This window comes from Mauremys mutica, chromosome 1, assembly GCF_020497125.1.
Source record: "Mauremys mutica isolate MM-2020 ecotype Southern chromosome 1, ASM2049712v1, whole genome shotgun sequence".
Classification (NCBI taxonomy): domain Eukaryota; kingdom Metazoa; phylum Chordata; order Testudines; family Geoemydidae; genus Mauremys; species Mauremys mutica.
The window spans coordinates 164,420,262-164,444,079 of NC_059072.1; the positions used below are offsets into that span (position 1 = coordinate 164,420,262).

Consider the following 23,818-nt stretch of genomic DNA (forward strand, 5'->3'; position numbering starts at 1 on the left):
TGGAACAACTGGTTCTAAAAAGGATTCTAAATTTAACAACCGGTTTGTGCGAACCGGCTGGAGCTCACCACTGCTTACAACTGTTACAGTAGGCTCCTTCCTTAGGACAATATTCTCCAATCATTTCTCCTTTGTCATTTTAATGCTTTGTTGCTCTTTGAGTGATGGTCCCTATTGCATTCCACTGAGGGCCTCCCAAAAACCCACTCTCTCCCCCCCCACATACACACACACTCCCTGTCACACTCCACACACACACACCCCTTTGAAAGGCATGTTGCAGTCACTTGCATGCTGGGATAGCTGCCCATAATGCACTGCTCCCAATGCCGCTAAGTGCCGCAAATGTGGCCACACCAGTGTGCAAGCAGCTGTCAGTGTGGATGCGCTGCAGCACTTTCCCTTCTGCACTCTCCGAAGACGGGTTTAACTCACAGTGCTCTATATCTGCAAATGTAGCCATGCCCGTAGTGTCTGTTGGTCTGCTCATATACCCTGCTTCGCCTCATGGTTTCCTCCAAGGTGATAAAGGGCAGGGTGGACTGACTGTGCCTCCAGTTTCTTCTTACCACTGCCTGGTGCAAGTCGGAGCTGCTAGTGTCCTCTAGTCTGTGATGAACTTAAAATAAATAAATAAATAAAACAGTTTTACAATTGCATACAGTTAGTTTGATTCTGTTTTTTGCTGTTTTTAGTGTATAGTAGTTGTTTTTAAGAGATAAGAGACGTTGGGAAATCTGCTTACCAGTGCCATACCCCCACCCCCCATGCCTAGGTATTGGATTATGCTGAAGGTGACTGGGTTCAATATCTGCACCTCCTTTCCGTGTTCCTTCTCAGTCAGCAACAAGCACCAATACTGCCTCTACTTTCTGCTTGGGAGAAGCCCACATTTCATCAAGGTGCGGTATCTGCCTGTCCTTCCCAAGCCATACCCAGTTCTCTGTCTCAAGAAGCACCTCATGGAGGTTGCCATGAAGCCACAGTCAAATCCAGGCCGGGGAACCCCCCACGTGCATCGGCCTGAGAATCCCAGGAGCACGCCTCTGACCGTGGAGATTGAGTCTGGTTCCAGTGGTACTAGTACTACGCACCCCGTGCTGGGCCTAGTCAGGAGGCGAGGAAGCATGCACATAAGCATGGCATGGTAAGTCTTCCTCCAGGCCCAAGAAGGATGATACACCTTCCATGAGTTCTAGCCATGGAGAAATGGTGTGTTCCAAGGCTCACAAGCAAGACGAGAAATTGCACAGATCAGTGGTACTGAGCACTGAGCCACACTTGCCTTCCAAGTTGGCCCCCTATAACTCAAGGGAACCGTCGGTTTCAAGACAGTCCTCTGCTTCAGCTCCAGTTCTGGCTACAGGGAGGTTGGAAATGGCGCTGGAGCAACATGAACTCTTTGCCCTTGGGGAACCAAGATCTCCACGCTTTACTGTGCTGCCTGTGCCTATTGAGGTACGATCTCCAACCCAGGGCTTACCTCAGTTGACTTATGCTTCCACCCATTTGCCTATAGTTTATATGGCCCACTGGTTCCAATGGTACCAACATTGGAACTGGGATCTGAGTTTTCATCATTGGAGGATTCGGATGAAGTGCAAGGGCCGCTCATCTCCTACCACCACTACAAGTGTCCTAAGGGGCCACCAGCTTCATGGTGGTACCCTACTTTCCCCCAACAGAGGAGTCACTGGTATTCCACTCCATGGGGTCCTCTGCAGCATCCGCCAGATCCATCCTGTTGGCCATATTGGGGGTCCTGACCTCAATGTTCACCTTTGGACCCTTCCCATTCAGCAAGAGAGGGTTCATCCCTGTCCCCACTTGGGGCATCCTCAAGTAGGTGTTTGGAACCAGTTTTGGAGGATGAGCCACTCAGTCCAGTTCTGACAGTATTGAACAGGAACGATTCCCATCGTCCTCTCCAGATGCTGCTGTGACCTCAGCTTCTCCCCCACCTGCCAGTTCCAGGACTTTCTATGCAGGGTGGCTGAGGATCTTCATATTCCACTGGAACAAGTACAAGACAAGCAGCATTAGCTTCTGGACATCCTTCATGCCTTGGTACTGACCAGGGTTGCTCTATCAATCAATGATGCCATTCTTCAGCTGGCTCAAACTGTTTGACATACCCTGGCCATTTACACACCTAATCACAAGGGGGCAGAAAAAAGGTACTACATACGAGCTAAGAGGTCTGAGTTTCTATTCTCCCACCTCCCATCCAATTCCCTCGTGATCCAAGCAACAATGGAGTGGGCCAGGTGACACCAAGTGGCTGGACCTTTTGGGATGCAATTTTTTCTTGTTGGCTAGCCTCCAGTTTTAGATCTCAAACTACCAGGCCTTACTGGCCAAATATAATTTTCTCAGTAAATTGGAGAACTTTACTGGCAAAGATCAAGCCTGTTACCAGGCTATCCTGGACGAGGGCAAACTTGTCACAAGAACAGCACTTCAATCTGCTGTAAATGCAGTGGATATCTCTTCATGCACAATGGCTATGGAAATAGTTGTGCAGAGAAAACTGTGGCGGCATTCATCTGGTTTCCCCCGGGAGGTACAAAATACCATAAAGGACCTCCCTTTCAACGAGTCTCCCCTGTTTAACCAGAAGACTGACAGTTCCCTTCGCTCCCTCAAGGATTCCGGAGCCACGTTATGATCTCTGGGTATCTATATCCCTGCACCCAAGAGAAAATTCTACCATCTGCGACCTGCACAATGGTTCAGGACTCCCCAGTCCCCAGTTCATAGGGTCATTTTCCCACCAATGACCGTATGAACCACCTTGCAACTGACAGAAGACCCAGCGATCCTGTCCTCCGGGACCGCCTTCACAGCCTTCAGCATCACGTACTCAGTTCTCTCAGAAGTGATACTTCTGAATGCACCTAGAGCACCACCAACCACCTTCCCTCCTGCCGTGCACCTGACCCACTCCCTTTGGGGTGGTCTAGCACTCTTTTTACCAGCTTGGAGTGCAATAACAACAGATGGGTCCTGGATGATGATCATCATGACTATAAAATCAAGCTCACAAAGCTACCTCATCCACATCCCCTGCCCTAATCCCTCCTCAGGAACCACACCCATGACAGCATACTCGCTCTAGAGGTAGACTCTTGACTGCAAAGTGGGGTGATAGAACACATTCCTCTGAACTATCAGAGCATGGGGTTCTGGTCCACTTATTTTCTGGTACCCAAGAAGGAGGACGGGTGGAGACCAATCCTGGACCTCCACCGTCTCAGTCGCTTCATCCGCAAACCCAAATTTCATATGTTCACCTTAGCAGCCATCATGCTGGCACTAGAAAGAGAAAGAGGCATGTGGTTTATGGCTCTTGATATGTAGGATGCCTATTTTCACATAGACATCCATCCAACCCACACACGGTTCTTGAGATTCACGGTAGGCCCTCAGCACTTCCATTATCGGGTCCTACCATTTGGACTCACTACTGCTCCATGGGTCTTCACCAAAGTTTTCTCTGTGGTAGTGGCCCACCTCTGGCCTCAGGTCTGTCCACCATTGAAGGAAGGAGAGCACTTCAGGGGGCGACGGTCATCAGAATGTCCATGTTATGTCACATGGGTAAATAGACTCTCTAGAGCCACAGCTGAAGACAGTGAAGGCGGTGGTCAAGGAGGGACAGGCAAATCCTGACCAGAACAGAAGGACCATTGACTACTTGGATGACAAGTTCCTGCCGGGTGTGAAATCTGTCCCTTGGTAAGTAGACTCATGCTGAGACCACGTTGATGGACGTCCCTGTGAAATGAAGGGACTATGTGGGCACCAAAGTTGATTTTTCAACATTTACACTTACATCCAGGGAGAAAAGGAGTCTGAGTAACATGGAGGTCAAGGCTTGAGCCACATCTCTTGATTGTGCTGCTAGTAGCCAGTAGTATTAAGGGAATATAAGGACCCCATGATGCTAGATTTGGGCTACTGGACAATGCTATGAAGATGGTAAACTTTATAAAAGCTCATTCCTTGAATTCCAAAATCTTTTCCACTCTGTTATGAAATGGGAAGTGAGCACGTCAATCTATCACTCCACGTGGATGTTCGATGGCTGTCACATGGCAAGGCCATGGCATGTTTCTTTGAACTTCACTCTGAGGTCAAGGTATTCTTTACAGACCACCCATTCCCACTCTCTCTCTATCTGCATGATTCAATCTGGCTTTCATGGCTGGAATATTTGTCATATATGTTCTCTTGCCTGAATGCTCTAAATCTAGGACTTCAAGGGCTGTGGGCTCAGAGTTATGGAATCCCTAGTAGGAGCACCTATTTGAAGTCAATGATGATGAAAAAGAGCTAGAATTGTGGGCTCGCTGAGTGGAGGAAAACAACACTGAAGTTTTCCCAAACATGCATGAATTCCTGACAACGAATGAATTACAGTTGCAGGACAATGTTAAAGCTTGGGAGTCACCTAATTGGAATCGATATGAGCAATCACTTGAAGACGAAAAAATGGTTACTCACCTTCTCATAACTATTCTTCAAGATGTGTTGCTCATATCCATTCCAAACCTGCCCGTCTTCCCCTCTGTCTGAGTAACCGGCAAGAAGGAGCTGAGGAGGCATGGGGTCAGCAGGGTCATACATGGAGTGCCATGGAGGCGCCACTCCAGGGGGCTCCACAGCCGACTTAATGGGTGCTGTTAGAGGAAAGACTTTCTGACAACTGTGCACACGGTGCGCACACACCTAATTGGAATCTATATGAGCCACACATCTTGAAGAACAACAGTTATGAGAAGGTGAGTAACCATTTTTTCTTTAAGATGTATGGTCCCTATCTGTATTCCAGTTCCACTCTCCTTCCCCTCTACAGTGGATCTGTTTGATTTGCAGTGGAGAAGGAACTGGAGCACAGTTGGTCCACCCAGCCCTTTATCGCCTCGAAGGAAACTATGAGGCAATGCAATGGCACATGCATGGATCAACGGATGCTACTACTTTCAAATTCTCCAGCTCTGGACACTTGGTGCACATGCTTAAACCGTCAGCGGAATACAGATAGGGACCACACTGTGATGGGTTGGGTTACAGAAGCCCCTTTGGGACTGCTACCTGATGTGCTGAGACCACCTCTGAGCCTACTTTCCCTGCCACCGTGGGACTGGTTGACCCCTGTCTTGTTGAGCCAGACACAGTAGCCTGCTGCAAATACAGACCCAGGTCTGAACCACATCCCCCCAAAGTTGCAGACTTAATTGAAAACCGCTTAAGAAGTGCTCCTGTTTCTAGCACCCAGACACCCAGCTCCCAATGGGATCCAAACCCCAAATAAATCCGTTTTACTCGTATACAGGGTAAACTCATAAATTGTTCACCCTCTGTAACACTGATAGAGAGATATGCACAGCTGTTTGCTCCCCCAGGAATTAATTACTTACTCTGGGTCAATTTAATAAGCAAAAAGTGATTTTATTAAGTATAAAAAGTAGGATTTAAGTGGTTCCAAATAATAACAAACAGAAGAAAGTAAGTTACCAAGTAAAATAAAACAACAACATGCAGGTCCAAGCCTAATACAGTAGGAAACTAAGTGCAGGTAAATCTTACCCTCAGAGATGTTCCAATAAGCTTCTTTCATAGTCTAGACTCCTTCCTTGTCTGGGTCCAGCAATCAGTCACACCCCCATAGTTACTGTCCTATGTTCCAGTTTCTTTCAGGCATCTCTTTGGGGTGGAGAGGCTATCTTTTGAGCAAGCTGAAGACAAAATGGAGGGGTTTCCAGAGCCTTATAAAGTCTTTCTCTTGTGGGTAGAAATCCCTGTGTTCTCCTGTGTAAAACCTCCTCAACAAGATGGAGTTTGCAGTCACCTGGGCATGTCACATGTCTATGAATGATTCAGCTTTTTGCAGGCTGACGCCATTGTTTACATGTTAGTTTGAATGTTCCCAAGAAAGCTCAGATGTGGATTGGCGTCTCCCAAAGTCCATTGTGAGTTAAGTGTTTCTTGACTGGGCCCTTACTGAGAATAGTCCTTTCTCAAAAAGCTGACCAAATGCTTCACTGAGGCTACTTAGAATCAAACAAGTACATAGCCAACATTCATAACTTCGAATACAAAAATGATACACCCATACAGACAGAATAATCATAACTAGCAAACTACAACCTTCCCAGAGACACCCCACTTGGCCTCCTCTGTATAAGACCTGGTGCAACCATAGGACCCTGGTTGCAACAATGATCTGTACGGTCACAGTTTATGTCAATAACATCACACACACATCTCAAAGAACCTCCAGTTACAGGTAAGTAACCTCCTCATCTCAGGCCTGATCCTGCAAGTTTCAGAGCACCTTCTGTGAGGTGCTGCATGTCCTCAATTCTTACTAAAGTTAAATCACATGCACACTCATTGAAGGGAAGTTGTGCATGGAAGTTAAAGGTATTCAGTGCTTTATAGGTTTGGATTTACCGTTTGTATGTTTGACTTGACGTGGAAACTTATTCCATACAGTTTCTTCCTTTGTGTGATATAATACTGATATACAGCAATTGAGGAGCCTCTGAATGAGCAGATAACGTGTCTTCTCTGTTTAGGCTCTGACACAGTGCCACATGGAGTCTGAGCACCTTCCAAACATATTAAAGAGAACACAAGGAGATCTCTTCAGAGCAGGGCATATGGTTAACCTCTGAGATATCCCTCTTGTGTAATTTTTTCAAAACCTTCATTAGCTCTCCTCTCTTTTTTCTCCAGTGTGAATAAGGGTTTTTAATTTTCAAACCAAAATTAATTGTGATCATCATAGCATATTGCAGACTCTCTCAGACTTGGGGTTAATTATCTTCTGGTGTAAAGTGGTACAGCTGTATTGATTTCAATGGGTCTGTGCCCGTTTACACCAGCAGAGAATCTGTCCCTCTGACTTTCTTTCTGTTTGAACTTCTGATACTATTACGTTGTAAATGTTTTCCCCATTCCATGGGCCTTGCTGTTTCCATGCATTCATTAGTTTTTCTAAAAAACTGATAGCATGCTATTTAAAGTATGATTTTAAAAGGTTTTTAAAGCAATTGCTGGCATTGTTGGTTGATTCAAATGGGCATGGGTGTTTCATTAACGTTACTTTCTGTTTCCCCCCCCATCTCTTAGTGGTCAGAAAATATATCCATTCCTATGTGTTAATGACTTCATGAAACTAGCACTGTCCAATGGAAATGATAAGATTGAGTTACCTTATGGAATAAAGAGAGCAGGTAAGTATTTATTAGGGATGCGTACAGTATTAAATGTAAGCTATATCAATGGGTATGACTACACAGCAGACTAAGCCTAGTCTGTGGGACACGGGCTTGTGAACTCCAGTGTTTCCACGCCCGTACTTGAGAGTCCACAGTGCATTGTACACCTGGATTTATAGTTGATGACCTGAGTCTCACAGCTGTACTAACATGCCTGTACTACATTATGCAGACCTTCCGACTTGGGTCTGCAGCTTGACTATATCGATTCTGCAAAGTGACAGGGCTTGGACCCAAGTCTGGCTCTGAAGCACCCCCTAGCAGGGTCCTAGGACTTCGGTCCTGAGTGCTTGCTGACCCGAATCAGACTGATTTGTGTGTAAGGGGGGCTTGGGCTCAAACCAGAGTCAGAGTCCAGGCTTAGTGTGAAGTGTAGACATCCTTAGTATCAGTTATTAAATGGATCTTTTTTTATTCAGGTACAGTACTATATAATATATACAGACTACTATTGTTAGAGAAGCAGTATGTAGACAAGGGTGATCCAGTGGATATAGTGTAGTTGCACTTTCGGAAAGTTGTTGACAAGATCCCACACCAAGGGCTCTTAAGCAAACAAAGCAGTCATGGGATAAGAGGGAAGGTCCTCTCATAGATCAGTAATGGGTTAAAAGATAGGAAACAAAGGGAGGAATAAATGGTTAGTTTTCAGAATGGAGAGAGGTAACTAGCAGCGTTCCCAGGGGTGTGTACTGAGCCCAGTGCTGTTCAACATAGTTGTAAATGACCTGGGAAAAGGGATAAAATGTGACGTAGGCGTTTATAGACAGATTTTTAAAAGCGTTTAGGCACCAAAAGATATAGATAGGCACCTAAACACTGTTTAAAAATCTGGGAGGAAGACTATGGGATTTAGGCTCTTAGGTGCCAAAATCTCTTGAAAATGGATCATAAGTGCCTTGCAATGCTGACTGGATCAATCTCTACATACCTTTAAAATTCTGGGCCTTAGTCTCTCTGTGCCTCAGTTCCCCATCTGTATAATAAGGGTAATATAATTTCTCTACTTCACAGTCATGTTGGGAGGATAGATACATTATAGACTGTAAGGCACTCAAATGCTAATGATGATGGAAAGCCATTCAATTACCTTAGATAGATAAAATGGCTAACAGTGGACCTTTTCAGACGCCATTTGCGATTCTTGTCCAGGATTCTGGTCCACCATATTTACTGTATTCATCTGTGTCTAGTAGTCTCAGATCTGTAGTTTCTGAACATGAATCCCATTCTGTTCTCAGACCCAGGCATGCGTGGGAGAGGTAGGGCAGCTGTTTATCCTGGAGAAGCTGTAATAAAACTGTATTGTGAACTAACATATAGTCTTAGATTATAGTAATGTTCTGATTCTATTTTCTGGGCAGACAATGAATGGACAAAAGCTATTCTGGCTAAAAATGCTGTAGTCAAGGTGGTATCTTTATTTCTGCACTGTGAAGCACTGACCACTTTCATTTGAAACACTTTTTTCACTATCTGCTTTCTAGAGAGTTATTTTCGCCTCGCCCTTTCAAGACTGCACAACTGCGGACTATTCAATGAAGATAATGGGTGAGGTTTTTTGTTTTTGTTACTGTTCTTGTATTTTAAAATGTAACGGTCAGTCAGAAAGTGAGATCAGTGGAGTTATTCTGGATTTACAGTAGTTTGACTGAGATCAGAATCCAACCCGCTGTATTTTAAAAATATATACAGAAGGGTCCCAATGTATAATTAAGCCCAGTTTTAAATTCAGGTAGGGTCAGCATTCAATAATTATCTTCTTGTGGGTGAACTTAGAATCTTGATTTTGTTCTGAAGAGGGTTGAATGCTTTAGGGGGTTGCTAATTGAATATGGGACCTTTGCCCTTAAAGTCTTATTGACCTTAGGGAATTGCAGTTACCCCTGAAGCCCACATTATGACTTTTCTATTGAAAAGTCTATGAGTCTAGGCCAGACTAAGAAGATTTTAGTGCCAGTTCAGAAGGCATGGTTGAGGTGGGTTTTCAACAGATCACCAACAGTGGCCACATCTATACTGGGAAGTTTACAAAAATAAAATAAAATAATCCAGTAGTTCTAATACAGATTCAACTTCATTATTATGTGCCTAGACTCTTCCCTTGTGTCGAGCCACAAAAGACTGTCTCTGGTAATCCAGTGATTGATAGGGAATGGGGATGGAATGGAACTCTGGATTGCTCATTGACTGCCATGTATTAGGTTTTGGCTTTTGAAGTCTTCTGGGTGGACACCACTTTGTCTGGACTTTGATTTCTTAGTAGGATCGCATATTTTCAAACTAGCTAACCACACCCAATCACCAAGCAACATACACGTCATTGTACCCCACGCACCAAATGAGGTGTATTTACCATATTTCTGGTTAAGGTGGAAAATACTACATAAATTTTGATACAAAGAATATTAATGCTTATTGTACTTTATTCTTTTATTTATGTCTCTCTTGTCCTCAAAGAAATCAAGCTATACATTACTGCTCTGTAACAGAATACCAAGGGCATATTTTCAACATACTACTTGGACTCTGTATATTGTAACTTAAGAAACTGGGAGTTAAGCCCAAGCTTTAGCTTATTTTAGGCCCCTGTTTTAAAGATAAGAAAATGGTCATTTTTAACATTGTACGGATTTATTTTCCCAGGGAGCTCTCAATTTAAAAAAAACCCTCCTGTTCTCACTTACAGGTGGTCAACAGGCAGTCTCAGAGAGGTGAGGATCAAGGGCCAGATTTGTAAAATATGTAGGCACCTAAGCATGCCTGTTCCCACTAGCTTCCTATCTGCATCTTTAGGCGCAGATGTACTTTAAAAAAAAACAAAAAAAACCCCCAGCCCCTAGTGACCAGTGCAGAAGTTGTTCATAGAGTAGAGGAGTGCCAGCTATTTAATGGCACTTTGCACATTGAAAGAATATGCTGCTGCTCAGTGGCATCTTGAAGGAAGCAAACCCACAGATGTTGGTTCAGAAGACCATTATATTCAGTAGTGACTACAGTGAATACAGTCAAGAGTCTTCTAGACATTTTGATAGCAGAACATAACCAGATAGCAAAATTAAACTTAGCAATTCTCACTATAGATCAAAAATAATACAATGGTTGCTTATCCCTTTAATGTTGTTCTCGACTCAAAATTTGGGGGGGGGGTGTATAATGTTTAGAGGGTTTTTTCATTTTTGTTGCAGAATTATACATTAGTAGTAAAAATAATCGGTAGTGTGGTTACTTAACAGGCAGTAGTTTAAATAAGCCTAAATGTGATGACTAGGTGCTACATATTTTATTTTAACTAATCTAATTTGTGCAATATGTACAGAGCATGAATCTCTATAGTATCTAAGGGTATGTCTACACTACAAGACTATTTCGAATCAACTTAAGTCGAATTTGTGGAATCGACCTTACGAAGTCGAATTTGTGTATCCACACTAAAAACACTAATTCGACTGTGTGAGTCCACAGTAACGGGGCCAGCGTCGAATTTGGAAGCGGTGCACTGTGGGAAGCTATCCCACAGTTCCCGCACTCCCCGGTGCCCATTGGAATTCTGGGATTTCCCCCCAATGCCTGCTGGGGGAAAAAATGTGTCGAGGGTGGTTTTGGGTAACTGTCATCATTGAACCGTCAATCACGCCCTCCCTCCCTGAAAGCGCCAGCGGGAAATCTGTTAGCGCACTTTTCTGGTCAGTGACAGCGCGGACGCCACAGCACTGCGAGCATGGAGCCCGCTGCGATCATCGCTGCACTTATGGCCGTTGTCAACTCCTCGCACCTTATCGTCCACCTCTTCCACAGTCAGCTGCTGAGAAATCGGGCTACTTTTCAATGGTGCTGCGAGCACTGGTGGACCATGGGGGACGTTTTACCAACATCAACGTCGGGTGGCCAGGGAAAGTTCATGACGCGCGTGTTTTCAGGAACTCTGCTCTGTTTAGACGCCTGCAGGAAGGTAGTTTCTTCCCGGACCACAAAATAACTGTTGGGGATGTGCAGATGCCTATAGTGATCCTTGGGGACCCAGCCTACCCGCTAATGCCCTGCCTCGTGAAGCCCTATGCAGGCACCTTGCACAGCGACAAGGAACTCTTCAAGTACCAGCGAGCAGCGAGCAGCGTGACCTGTGACTGTTCAGTTTCTTTACAGAGAAGCTGAACCTGCCCCTGTTTCTTTACCAAGTTACTGTTGACCAGCATCTGCTGTTACATACCCCATCCACCCCGCTTCCCCCACTTCCAACACACGTTTAAAAATAAAATACGTGTTCCACTGTAACTTTACAAAGGTTTCTTTATTGATGACTTTGCATTAAAGGGTTGAAACTGGGATGCAGACTGTGCTGGGTAGGGTGTGCGGTGATGTAAAGACCACCTCTAAACTCGAGGAATGACAGGCTCCTGCTCCCAGAGCGGTCTGCAGTGCCGGACTGGTTGTTTCAACGGAGCCTGCCATCCCTCCTTTTTGGGACTCTGTGTGTGGGGGCTATGTGGCCTTGTGGCGGGGGAGGACGGATACAGATTCCTCTGCTGCGTGGCTCTGTGGTCCAGGACAGGGACTGTTGCATGAGATCTGTAACCCCCCTCCCCCGCTACAAAGTCACATACCCCCCCCACCCACACAGAACCTGCAAACCACCTCCCATACCGACCAGGGTGCCTACTGACTGCACTGTGTGTGTGACCTGCTGCTGATCCTTCCCCTGTCTCTGTACCCTGCTAAAGGTGACTGTCCTATGCAATACCCTACCCCCTTCCCCACCCACCCCTTCAAACACAGCGTTGTGTAAAAAAGCATGACGGAAACAGTAATTAACAGCAAAGTATTTTTAATAATTAACCAGACAGTCAGGGGATGAAACTGGGATTGGGGCTAGGGTGAGTCAGGAAGGGAAGGAATTCTCAAAAATTAGGGTATGAGAGCTTTTGGGTACTTGAGCACTCTGCTGGGGTGCAGTGACAGTTTTCACGGCCCCTGGCGCCACTCCTTCTGGTTACTTTGGGTGACGGGAGGTATGGGACTTTGTGGCGGGGGAGGGCGGTTGCAGATACACTGCGGGGGGGCTCTGTCGTCCTGGCTGCGGTCCTGCAGAACATCCACAAGGCGCCGGAGCGTGTCCGTTTGCTCCCTCATTAGTCCAAGCAGCGTTTGAGTCGCCTGCTTGTCTTCCTCACGCCACCTCTCCTCCCGTTTGCTGTGTGAGCGCTGCTGCTGAGAGAGGGTCTCCTTCCACTGGCTCTGCTGGTCCGCCTCGGCTCGGGAGCACCCCATAACTTCAGCGATCATCTCGTCCCGTGTCTCTCTCTTTCGCCGCCTAATCTTTGCCAGCCTCTGTAAGGGGGATGCTGTGGCAGGTCTGGAGACAGTCGAAGCTGTGTGATGGGAAAGAGGGAGTGAATTCCTTGCAAAGATACATTTCTGCGAACAATGAACACAGTCTAGTCTGTGTCTGTGAACAACACCATGCACAGCACCTATCTCGTCCGCACTCCTGCAGCAGGCAATCCGGAAAGCATAAACTCTGCCCCTGTTCTACCCCATCGCAGTGTCCCCCGACCCTTGCACTTCTGGGTTGAGATCCCAGTGCGTGATGGTGCAAATTTCATTGTCGCGGGTGGTTCTGGGTAAATGTAGTCAGTCATTCCTTCCTCCGGGAAAGCAATGCCAGACAATCATTTCGAGCCCATTTTCCCTGGATTGCCCTGGCATATGCCATAGCGTGGCAACCATGGAGCCTGTTTTGCCTTTTGTCACTGTCACCGTATGTGTACTAGATGCCGCGGACAGAGGCGATTCAGCAGCGCTACACAGCAGCATTCATTTGCTTTTGCATGAGAGCAGAGATGGTTATCAGCCATATTGCACCATCAACCACGCCAATGTAAATTGGCAAGGTGATGACGGGTAGCTGTCCTATTGCACTACACCTTCTGCTGCTGTCATAGGTGCCCCTGGCCGAGATCAGCTGGGGGCGCAAAAGACAAAACTGGGAATGACTCCCCGAGTCAATCCCTCCTTTATGGTATCTAAAAATAGAAACAGTCCCGCCTAGAATATGGGGCAACTGTACTAGGGTTTTAGTGTATCAGAGAACTACAGAGCACAGCCGCTCTGTGTCAGATCCCACAGGAATGACGAGCTGCGTGCCATTCACAGGGGGTGCCCCTGCAACAACCCTACCTGTTGCTTCCCTCCTCCTCCAGCCTTCCTGGGCTACCGTTGTAGTGTCCCCCCATTTGTATGCTGAAGTAATAAGGAATGCAGGAATAAGAAACAGTGACTTGTTAGGGAAATAAAATGAGGGTAAGGCAGCCTCCAGCTGCTATGATAGTCCAGGCATTACAGAATCTTTTCTTTACACATGAAGGGCGGGGGCTGATGGAGCTCAGCCCCCTGTTGCTATGATGAAGACGGTTAGCAGGCCGTCTACTTATGGGCTGATGATGAGGACAGGTAACAGTCCTATTGCACTACATCATCTACCGCAAGGCTGATGATGAGGACGGGTACCAGTCGTTTTGCACCATCAGTCACCCATGAGGCGGGGGAGGGGGGGCGAGGATGCTACCGTAGCGTGCCGCAGCATCGCGTCTACCAGCAGCATTCAGTACACATAGGGTGACATTTACAAGAGTCAAGAGAGGATTTCTTTCCCTTTTCCTTCTGGGGGTGGAGGGTGGCTGTACATTGACGAGCTATGCCCTGAACCGCCGCGGACCCTGTGTTTGACCCTAGAAGCATTTGGAGCTCAGCCAAGAATGCAAATGATTTTCGGACACAGCGGGAACTGTGGGATAGCTTGCGTCCTCAGCCCCCCCCCCCTCCTTCCCTTCATGAGCGCCCATTTGATTCTTTGGCTTCCCGTTACGCTTGTCACGCAGCCGCGTGCTGACTCTCTGCTACGCCGTCTGTCCGGAGATTTTTTAAAAATACTTTGGACCAGGCGTAACATTATGGTAATTTTCCTAATTAGATGCAGGAGTCGCCAAGCGAGATCGCCCTGAGGAGGGTCACTGAAGGAGATAGAGAGCGCATGCTGCGTGAAAGCCAGCACAAACCAGGGGCCTATGCAGCCGTGCTCGGGGAGGCAATGCTCCCTGAGTACCTCATGAAAGCCTGGCGCGGAAAAGTGTGCTACCACGGAGCACCCAATAAGGCATCTCTCCCCAGGAACCTCCTGCGGAGGCTTTTTGATTACCTCCAGGAGAGCTTCGTGGAGATCTCCCAGGAGGATTTCTGATTTATCCCCATATATATAGAGACCTCCTTTTCACATACTTCAGATTCCTGTTATATTAAGAATAAAAGTTTACATGTTTAAAGCACTTACCGAGTGATCCTTCCCCTGATTCAGGGTCTGGGTTAACGGCCGGGGAGGGTTGGTAGGGGCTCTCCGTGAGGGTGATGAAGAGATCCTGGCTGTCAGGGAAACCAGCGTTGTAAGCGCTGTCGCCTGCCTCGTCCTCCACAAACCCTTCCTCATCTTCCCCGTCCGCGAACATCGCCGAGGAACTGGCCGTCGACACTGTCCCATCGTCAGAGTCCATGGTCGCTGGTGGGGCAGTGGTGGCAGGCTCCATAGCGTCCGTTTGCCGCTTTGATTTTTTGGTAGCCTTGTCTGGGGTCCTTGATTTTCAGGCGGCGCTGCGTTGCATCCCGCCTGTATCCTCTGTCTCTCATGGCTTTGGAGACCTTCTCGTAGGTCTTTGCATTCCGTTTTTTGGAGCGCAGCTCCGAAAGCACAGACTCATCGCCCCACACACCAAGCAGATCCAAGAGTTCCCAGTCAGTCTATGCTGGGTCCTTCTTTCTATTCAGAGATTACATGAACTCCTCTGCTGGAGAGCTCTGCATCGCTGCCGGTGCTGCTGAGCTCGCCCCGATGTCCAACCAGGAAATGAGATTCAAACTGGCCAGACAGGAAAAGGAATTCAAATTTTCCCGGGGCTTTTCCTGTGTGGCTGGTCAGAACATCCAAGCTCGGACCGCTGTCCAGAGCGTCAACAGAGTGGTGCAGTGTGGGATAGCTCCCGGAGCTACTAAGTTCGATTTGCATCCACAGCTAGCCTAATTCGACATAGCCATGTCGAATTTAGCGCTACTCCCCTCGTCGGGGAGGAGTACAGAATTCGAACTAAAGAGCCCTCTATGTCGAATTAAATGGCTTCCTGGTGTGGACGGGTGCACGGTTAATTCGAATTAACGCTGCTAAATTCGAATTAAAGTCCTAGTGTAGACCAGGCCTTAGACAGGAGATGGCAAACTACGGTCCACAGGCCGCATATGGCCCACCAGCCGTTTAAATCTGGCCCTCGAGTTCCCGCTGGGGAGCAGGGTCTGGGGCTTGCACTGTTCCGGTGCTCCACCCAGGGAGCAGGGTCAGGGGCCCCTCCGCAAGGCTCCTGGAAGCAGCGGCCTGGCCCCCCTCTGGCTGCTACACATAGGGGCAGCCAGGGGGCTCTGCACGCTGCCTCTGCCCCAAGCGCCGCCCTCGCAGCTCCCATTGGCCTGGAATTGTGGACAAAGGGAGCTGCAGGGGGAGTGCCTGTGGACGGGGCAGCGTGCAGAGCCACCTGGCCATGCTTCCATGTAGGAGCCGGAGTGGGGACATGCTGCTGCTTCCAGGAGCTGCTTGAGATAAGCGCTGCCTGGAGCCTGCACCCCTGACCTCCTCCTGCACCCCATCCCCTTGACCCAGCCCTGATCCCCCCCCATCCACCTTTTGAACCCCTTGGTTCTAGCCTGGAGCCCCCTCCTACACCCCAAACCCCTCATCCCCAGCCCTACTCCAGAGCCCGCACCTCCAGCCGGAGCCCTCACCCCCTCCCGCACCTTGACTCCCAATTTCCATACCCAGATGTGTAGAACAGCAATTAAGTAATTAAACAATTTAATATTACTGCAATATTAGCCCTGTTTACTCAAAATATACAGTGATCTGTCCAGTAAGATTTCTCATTCTGGTTCAGACATTATGTTTGTACAAAGTGGACCATGGCCATGAAGACATGTACCTCAGATCTGTATAAAAATAAGCAAATTATATGGGATACCGGTAAAATGGTCCAGAGTGAACAGGGGAGGGAAATGTTGTTGTATTTTTTTTTTAATAGTGATGCAGTTTTGAAATCCAAAAACCTTAATCTGCCTCTGTACAGAAGAGGTGAGACAAGAGCCATGTCCCTCAGGCCTAGCCAAAGTGTTATAATTAAGGCTAAGATTTAGTCTTGGGTATTTTTAGTAAAAGTTATGTACTTAAAAACAAAACAAAACAAAAAACCCAGCCCCTAGTGACCAGTGCAGAAGTTGTTCATAGAGTAGAGGAGTGCCATCTATTTAACGGAGTCCACAGTGCAAAGAAGAGCAACTTCTGGCCCAAGGGGCCATTTCAGCAGCCAGGCATTGCTGAGGTGAAGGAATGCCCTGGCCATGGCCCCTAAACCAAAGATTGGGAAGGGGGTGGCATGGAAGTTACTGTGGTAGCTCTATACACTTGGGGATTCCCCTATAGTGGATGAATCATTTATCGGCTGGTTAACCTAGCTTTAAGGACACTTTGTATCATCAGAGCAGCACAAAGCAGCCTTAATGGACGAGAGAGTGATGTCTGTAGTTTTTATACCTTCACACCAAACAACCAGAAAGAATAAAAACAACAAAAAACTGGAGGTGAAGTTTGTGGGGGAGAGAAACAGTGGAGAAATCCACACCTGTGAGCTAAAGATCTGTTCATAAGTGGTGATTAGTCCATCACATTGGCAAAAATCTATAGGGCCAGATTCTCAGCTGTGCTGACTTTGGAATCTGAAAAGCGGAGAAGAGCAATAGAACATGTAGCTCTAATCATGCAAATAACAGACATTAACTACTATTTATAGTGCTGGAGCAGGGGCCAACTGTCAGCCCCTGGGTCCCCCAGAACATCGGCACCCCAGGAGCAGCTAAGATTTAGTCAGGGGTATTTATAGTAAAAGTCATGAGCATGTCACAGGCCATGAATTTTTGTTTATTGCCCATGATCTGTCCGTGACTTTTACTAAAAATACCCATGACTAATCTTAGCCTTAATTATAACACTTTGGCTAGGCCTGAGGGACATAGCATTGGCTCTTGTCTCACCTCTTCTGTACAGAGGCAGATTAAGGTTTTGGGGGACCCCACCCCACCCCTTCTGCCTGTGGCCTCGTCCCCATTCTGCCCCTTCCGCCTGCGGCCCCACCCATAGCCCCACCCCTTTCTGCCCCTTCCCCTGGGGTGCCCCTGTTCCACCCAAGGTCCTCCTCATTCTGCTCCCTCACTGCAGCCCCACAAATCCTTTTGCTCCTTTCTGCCCCCACCCCACTGTGGCCCCAAGATCAGAGAAGCTCTGTCCCCGTGCCATGGCCTGGGGCCTCAGCAGGGAGTGAGAGCTCCCCCAATCCCAGGGCTGCAGCCGAGGTCTGGGTGCTGGGGCTTCCCCCCCCCCCCTCACAACCAGTGTTTCTGTGGGAGCAGGGTCAGGCACTGGGGCTTCCCCTGCTGCCCCGTGGCTTCTGCTGCAGAGCAGGTATGGTGGGTGCTGGGTGGGGGGCTTCCCCCGTCTCATGGCTGCTGCTGCAGAGCAGGGTCGGTGCATGGGGACTTCCCCAACCCGGCAGCCAGGGCTCTGGGTTTCTGCTGCCCAGTGGTGGATTTTTCCCAGGGCCCCCCAGGTGGCTGGGGCCTCTGGGCACAGGCCCCGTCAGTCCAGTGGCTAATCCGCCACTGCTTCTGTAAGCTTTATTTTTCAGTATTGTCTTTGGGTCTGATTCCACCACCCTTGCTTATGTCAAGTACTACTTTACTAAATAAGTAGTTCCATTGAAAGAAATGGGACTGCTTTGTATATTGAAGTACTACTCGATAGTCTAAATTACAGAACCTTAGTCATGTTGAGTAGTACCTTAACTTGTCGCACAGTCATATAAAACCACCTCCAAGGAGTGCCCTTTGTAGAGTGCTTTGCTATTTACTGATTAAATATGATCTGTAAATGCTAGGTGTTATGAAACAATGACTTATTTATCTGGCTGTGACAGTTTCAGAAATAAGTCTGCGTTGGGAAGGTTATAATGTCAGTGTTTGACTTCAAATGCTGCTTGCATACCCACTTTACCACACCAAATCAAATCAAATCCAAACAATGGTAACTAAACTAAAAATCCCACCCTAAGCCATATTCTGTTGTTCTTGGTTTCTGTGCTACCCTTGAAGCTAACTGTTCATAAGACAGGTACAACTTAAAGGAAAACATAATGAATTTGATATGTTTGAGCATGCATATTAAAGCTCTGTTTGTTCAACAGTGTGATCTGTAGAAGGTGTGTTGTTGTTGGTAATGGAGGAGTACTTCGAAACAAGACACTGGGGGAGAAAATTGACTCCTATGATGTGGTAATAAGGTAAGTTGTATCTTTTCTTATATAACAAAGTTTTTTGAGCAGCTTTGGAGTTCAGCTGTTATAGGTTAATCTGTTTAATAATAAAATTCCGTTCTATCCTGGATATTCCTGACTGCTTAAAGCAATTTGTAAAACAATAAATTGTGTGATATTGTATTCTATATAATTAACAGATAACACTGAGTGATGGTTAAGGTTGCACCATCTCACCCATCTCACCCACCCATATCTTGGAAAACAGGGAAATAACAGATAAAAGAAAAAGTATCTAACATTCCTTGCCACCTTCGTTTTGCTGTTGACAGCTCTCTCCAAAGGGCATTCACTTACATTTCCACTGCATATAGAAAAGTAATATGTACCCCAACTTTATTCAACAAGCTGTCTGCAACAGCACTTAGGTCAGTGTAACTTATGTCACTTGTGTGTGTGGCTTATTCACACTCCTGAGCAACATAAGTTATACTGACATAAGTGGTAGTGTAGACATAGTCTCACATTCAATTTATGATCCACTACATCCCCCAGATCATTTTCAGTAGTGCTGCCACCTACCCAGTTATTCCCCAATCTCCTAAATGCTTGCAACCCCTCCCAGCTTGGTGTCTTCCTCAGATTTTATATGCATATTCTCCACTCCAGTATCTGTGATCTGGATACATCATAGAACCATAGGGTTAGAAGAGACTGCAAGGGTCATCCAGTCTAATGCAAGATTTATTGTGTCTAAACCATCCAAGACTAGTCATAATTTAGTTTATGTACTAATACTTCCAATTCTTCCTGTTTGTTCCCCATACTCCTTGTATTGCTGTATCGACATAGAAGATTTTGAGCAGATTCCCCCACTTATTTTCCTCTTGTTGCTTCTATGACACTATTGCAATTTTCCATGTCTCTGCCCCTCCCAACATTTACCTTCTGGTAAGGTTGCCCTTTTTTACCTGTGGGGTTTTGTCACCTGCCCCCTTTGAACTTAGTGTAAAGCCCTCCTCACTAGGGTGGTGAGTCAGTGCATAAAGATACTCTTCCCCTTTCTGATGTCCTGTAGTGGGGTAGTAAGCCCTATATTGTATACACTGAATCTTCCTAAAGCCTCTGTCGTGTGGAGATAACTCCTGAACTGTCCTCATAGCTTATGTCTTCATTAACGTGTCAGCACTACTCCTGTGTCTGCATTCTACTTTAGATCATTAGTAACAATATTGGCTTTGATTAGTAACATTGTATAATTTGTTACAGCTAATATCCTGGGACCAACACAACTCTAACAACACTGCAAACAATGTTCAAGCTGTAACGTTTAAACCTTATATAACTCTTTATACAAAATATGTTGTAACTTTTAAACAAACTTTATTTCAGTCTTCTCCTGGCAAAGAATTGCATTCTTAGTTTCATAGCTTAGGGTAGGTCTATACTTACCTGCCGGCTCGACGCGTAGAGTTCGACTTCTCGGAGTTCGAACTATCGCGTCTAATCTAGATGCGATAGTTCGAACTCCGAACGTGCTCCGAACGGACTTCGATCCCGTGGCGTCTGGGCGGGTGAGTAGTTCGAACTAAGGTAGTTTGAGTTCAGCTACGCTATTCACGTAGCTGAACTTGCGTACCTTAGTTTGACACCCCCCCTAGTGTAGACCAGGCCTTAGAGTGATATAGTGATTTTAAAAAGGGATCCCAAGAAAATGTCAGGCACTAGAAACATTTTAATCATATGGCACCCTAGCATGACTTTAACTGTAGTGGTACTACCACCAAACTTCTTATCATGGTATTGATATGCTGTTTAAAATATATATTGTGGTGTAAATTAAAACAGTGCTTTACAAATAGAAGACATGCTCATTCACCCTTAAGAACTTACAATCTAATGGCATTAGTTTGCAAACAGTGCTTTCTACAGCCAGTAGTCAATTTCTTTAGAGTAAATGGGACCAGTCATGGCAGTATGCATTATGCTGGGTAGCAAATGTTTGCAAGGCCAGGCCCTGAGAGAGATGAGACAAGACACATGAAAATTCAGGGAAAGGAAAATTATTGGGGAGAAGGAAAGAGAGCAGAATCCTTGGAAGAAGTAGCTTTGAAGGAGGATTTTGGAGAAGGGGGCAGAGGACTTGATGGACATGAAGTGGTAGTGTTGTAGGTATTGCGAACAAGATAATAGAAAGTGCAGAGCTTAGTGCAGAAAGAGCCAAAAGGAGCAGTGAGGGAAGAGGATTGGGAAGGACAAAGGGAGAGAGTTGGTAGTATAAATAAAATAGCACCACAATGAATCGAACTTTCCCCTTAAATAAATCTAATTTTTTTAAGTTGTGTGACAAGGGTATCTAGCTGATCTATGGTGTCTTTTTAAGTTCATGAAGACTCTTTAAAATCAACATGTATGTACAGTAATCATTAATATTACAGTACACAATTATTTTTTCAGGCCCCCTCTCCTTCTGGAGTCAGAAATGAACTCACTTATTACCATGGACCTGTTCCACAAATACTGGAACCATCTGTAACAAATAGCATTTTCCATAGTTTCTTTTCTTCTTTTAAGTATTATTCATTTCCAGGCTCCTGCCCTGAGGAGTCTGCAGCCTAACTCAGACAAATGTGATACACAGTGTAATGTTTTAGACAAAGTGACAGAGATGGTGGTGGGGGAGATCATCTTCTTGAGATTTGGTGAAAGCAGTGGATTTTAAGGAGGACTGGGAGAGTTCTTAGCATGTGGGGATTGGCAGATTGTTCCAAAGAGTACAGGACAGCCACAAAGTAAAGGATCTGCAAAGGTGATTTATACCACTACTACCACCACTGGTCAGCTTGTTTAACTCTTCAGGGCAGAACAGAGTCCTCAATATCTTGGCTCTCCCATTTTCTTTTATTCAGTATCTTTCAGAGGAGCAGTCACTCAGCATGTACAAATATCAATAGAAAAAGTAGAAACTATATATATGCCCCACACAGGTTAAATTAAAACTAGGTAAATGATGGACACAATCTGAACCCTAATCCTGTTGAGATACAGAAGAGAATTAATCCCCTTCATTTCTCCAGCACTTAGAGAGTTGTATTGTCTTCTCTGGAACCTGGACCTTCCAGCAATTAATTAGTAGCTATCCGCGCCAGGTCTTCCTTGGGGTGTTTTCACCTCTTTTGAGGATCTACCCAAGTATAGAACAAACTGTCTCCAACTCCCCCTCTTTCTGAGCTGTGTCTCCAGCAGTTACCATCACCCAGCAACTTCCCCATCCGTAAGTATACATAGATTTACCCTGGGGAATTGCTTTGGTGACCATCCTGTTGTCTGCGCTAGGACAGTTTAGCTTTGTAGTGACCGGCTGTATCACATTTGTTACTCTCCCAACTTGGCTATCAATTACTAAACAAATGAAACAAGAAAACAAAAGGGCCTGGCTTCCCCCATCATGATTTAGGAGAAAATTACTATTGAGTTAAACTGAACTAGATAATCTGAAGTTTTATGACAGTGTTCCAGTTCATGGTCCAAGTCAGAGGGAATTTTGCTGGAGTAGGATTGCATGGTTGGGAATATTGTCATTTATTCTGAACCTTCTTGACTAAATTTCCTTACAAGTTTGAAGACCCTGGGCTAAATTGTCAATGCAGGATCTACTGTATAACTGCATGTCTTCCAATTAACATTATTAATAAAATTCATGCTGCTAAATTCTAGTGCTATTTGCCCTGCAGAGCCCATTAAAATGGATTTATGGTGATCCTCTTTGTGCATATATTTTTTCCCTTGCCTACAGAATGAATAATGGTCCCGTCAGAGGGTATGAAGAGGATGTTGGGAGGAGGACAACTTTCCGACTTTTTTATCCAGAGTCTATTTTTTCAGATCCAATTCACTATGATCCTGATACTACTGTAGTTCTTCTTGTCTTCAAACCACATGACTTAAAGTGGCTCTGGAACATATTGAATGGTCATAAAATAGTAAGTTTATTTGCTTATTATATTTAGTTAGTTAGTTTTGGTTCAAAGTGTCTTGGCTTTGTTCATTTTGGCTGAGTGTATGCATCGACCGCTTTGTACTAATATTAGAAATAAAGGGCAGTAATAAACTAAACAACATCTTGTGTATAGTATGGAACTGTACATTTACATGAGCTTGCTTATATCAGAACAGCTCATGTTATGTTCCTACAATTTAGCTGAAGACAAGAAAAACTTTGGAAAATATTCTGGGTCAAAGGCTCAACTGGTGTCAATCAGTATAACTGAAATGCATGGAACTACAGCAGTTCACACCAGCTGAGGATATTACCCTCTGTTTTGAAACCATTCTACCCGTGTCATATAGTTTTATGATACCCCCGACCCTCCCGGCCCCAATTTCTTCCTCCACAGTTTTATATTGCTAGGAATATATGCATGGAAACAGGATTTTATTTTTTTTAAGTATTCATCCCCACTTGTTCTCTGTTCCCCCACCTAAATGAGAATTCTTTTGATCCACACTGGATCATGGAATGGGAGCACAATTGATTTACGTGGCAGATGGAGAAGGAGAATTTTTTATAGGACATGTGGTATTTTAAAAATTGAGTCTCAATGATGGACATTAGACTTGTTTCTGCTCGACCTTACTCTGGAATCACTGGGTTACTGAGGAAGGTAGACTAGATGACCGTAATGGCCTCTTCTAGCCTTAAAATTTATTAAACTTCAGTGGAATTACTCCTGATTTATATACCAGTTCAAGTGAGATCAGAATCAGTTACTCCATTTTCAAAGTAAGCAATAAGCACAGTACCTGCCAACATTCTCAAAGCAAACATCAGTAGATTCTGAATTTGCATAAATGTGTGTACCTTGCATCATTTTAAATAAATCTGCATAGTCTATAGGGAAAACCCTATAAGGTAAAGTGGGCAACTCTGTAAGCAGCAGAAGGAACTAAAGCCAAAATGAATCCCCTGTCCATGCAAACGAGCAAGCAAAGTACAGAAAATACGACTGATCAGCCAAATTGTCTCAAAGTCGTATAGGCCGAATTCTGCCTTCACATACATAGGTGAAAGTGCTGGTGACTTCAGGGGGAGATGTCCCCATGTATCCAAACGTATTATTGGGCCCAGTGTTTTTCTAA

At 45.7% G+C, this 23,818-nt stretch overlaps 1 protein-coding gene across 3 annotated transcripts in view; it reads left to right on the forward strand.

Annotated features, from left to right (window-relative positions):
• The window catches only part of ST3GAL6 (ST3 beta-galactoside alpha-2,3-sialyltransferase 6), an 83,928-nt gene that overhangs the window by 45,244 nt on the left and 14,866 nt on the right, over positions 1-23,818 (forward strand). For all 3 annotated transcript variants that reach the window (XM_045001725.1, XM_045001724.1, XM_045001726.1), the window contains exons 5-8: positions 7,141-7,244; positions 8,777-8,840; positions 18,611-18,706; positions 22,476-22,662. In XM_045001725.1, coding sequence (XP_044857660.1) covers positions 7,141-7,244; positions 8,777-8,840; positions 18,611-18,706; positions 22,476-22,662 — 451 coding nt within the window. The remainder of the gene's footprint in view (positions 1-7,140; positions 7,245-8,776; positions 8,841-18,610; positions 18,707-22,475; positions 22,663-23,818) is intronic.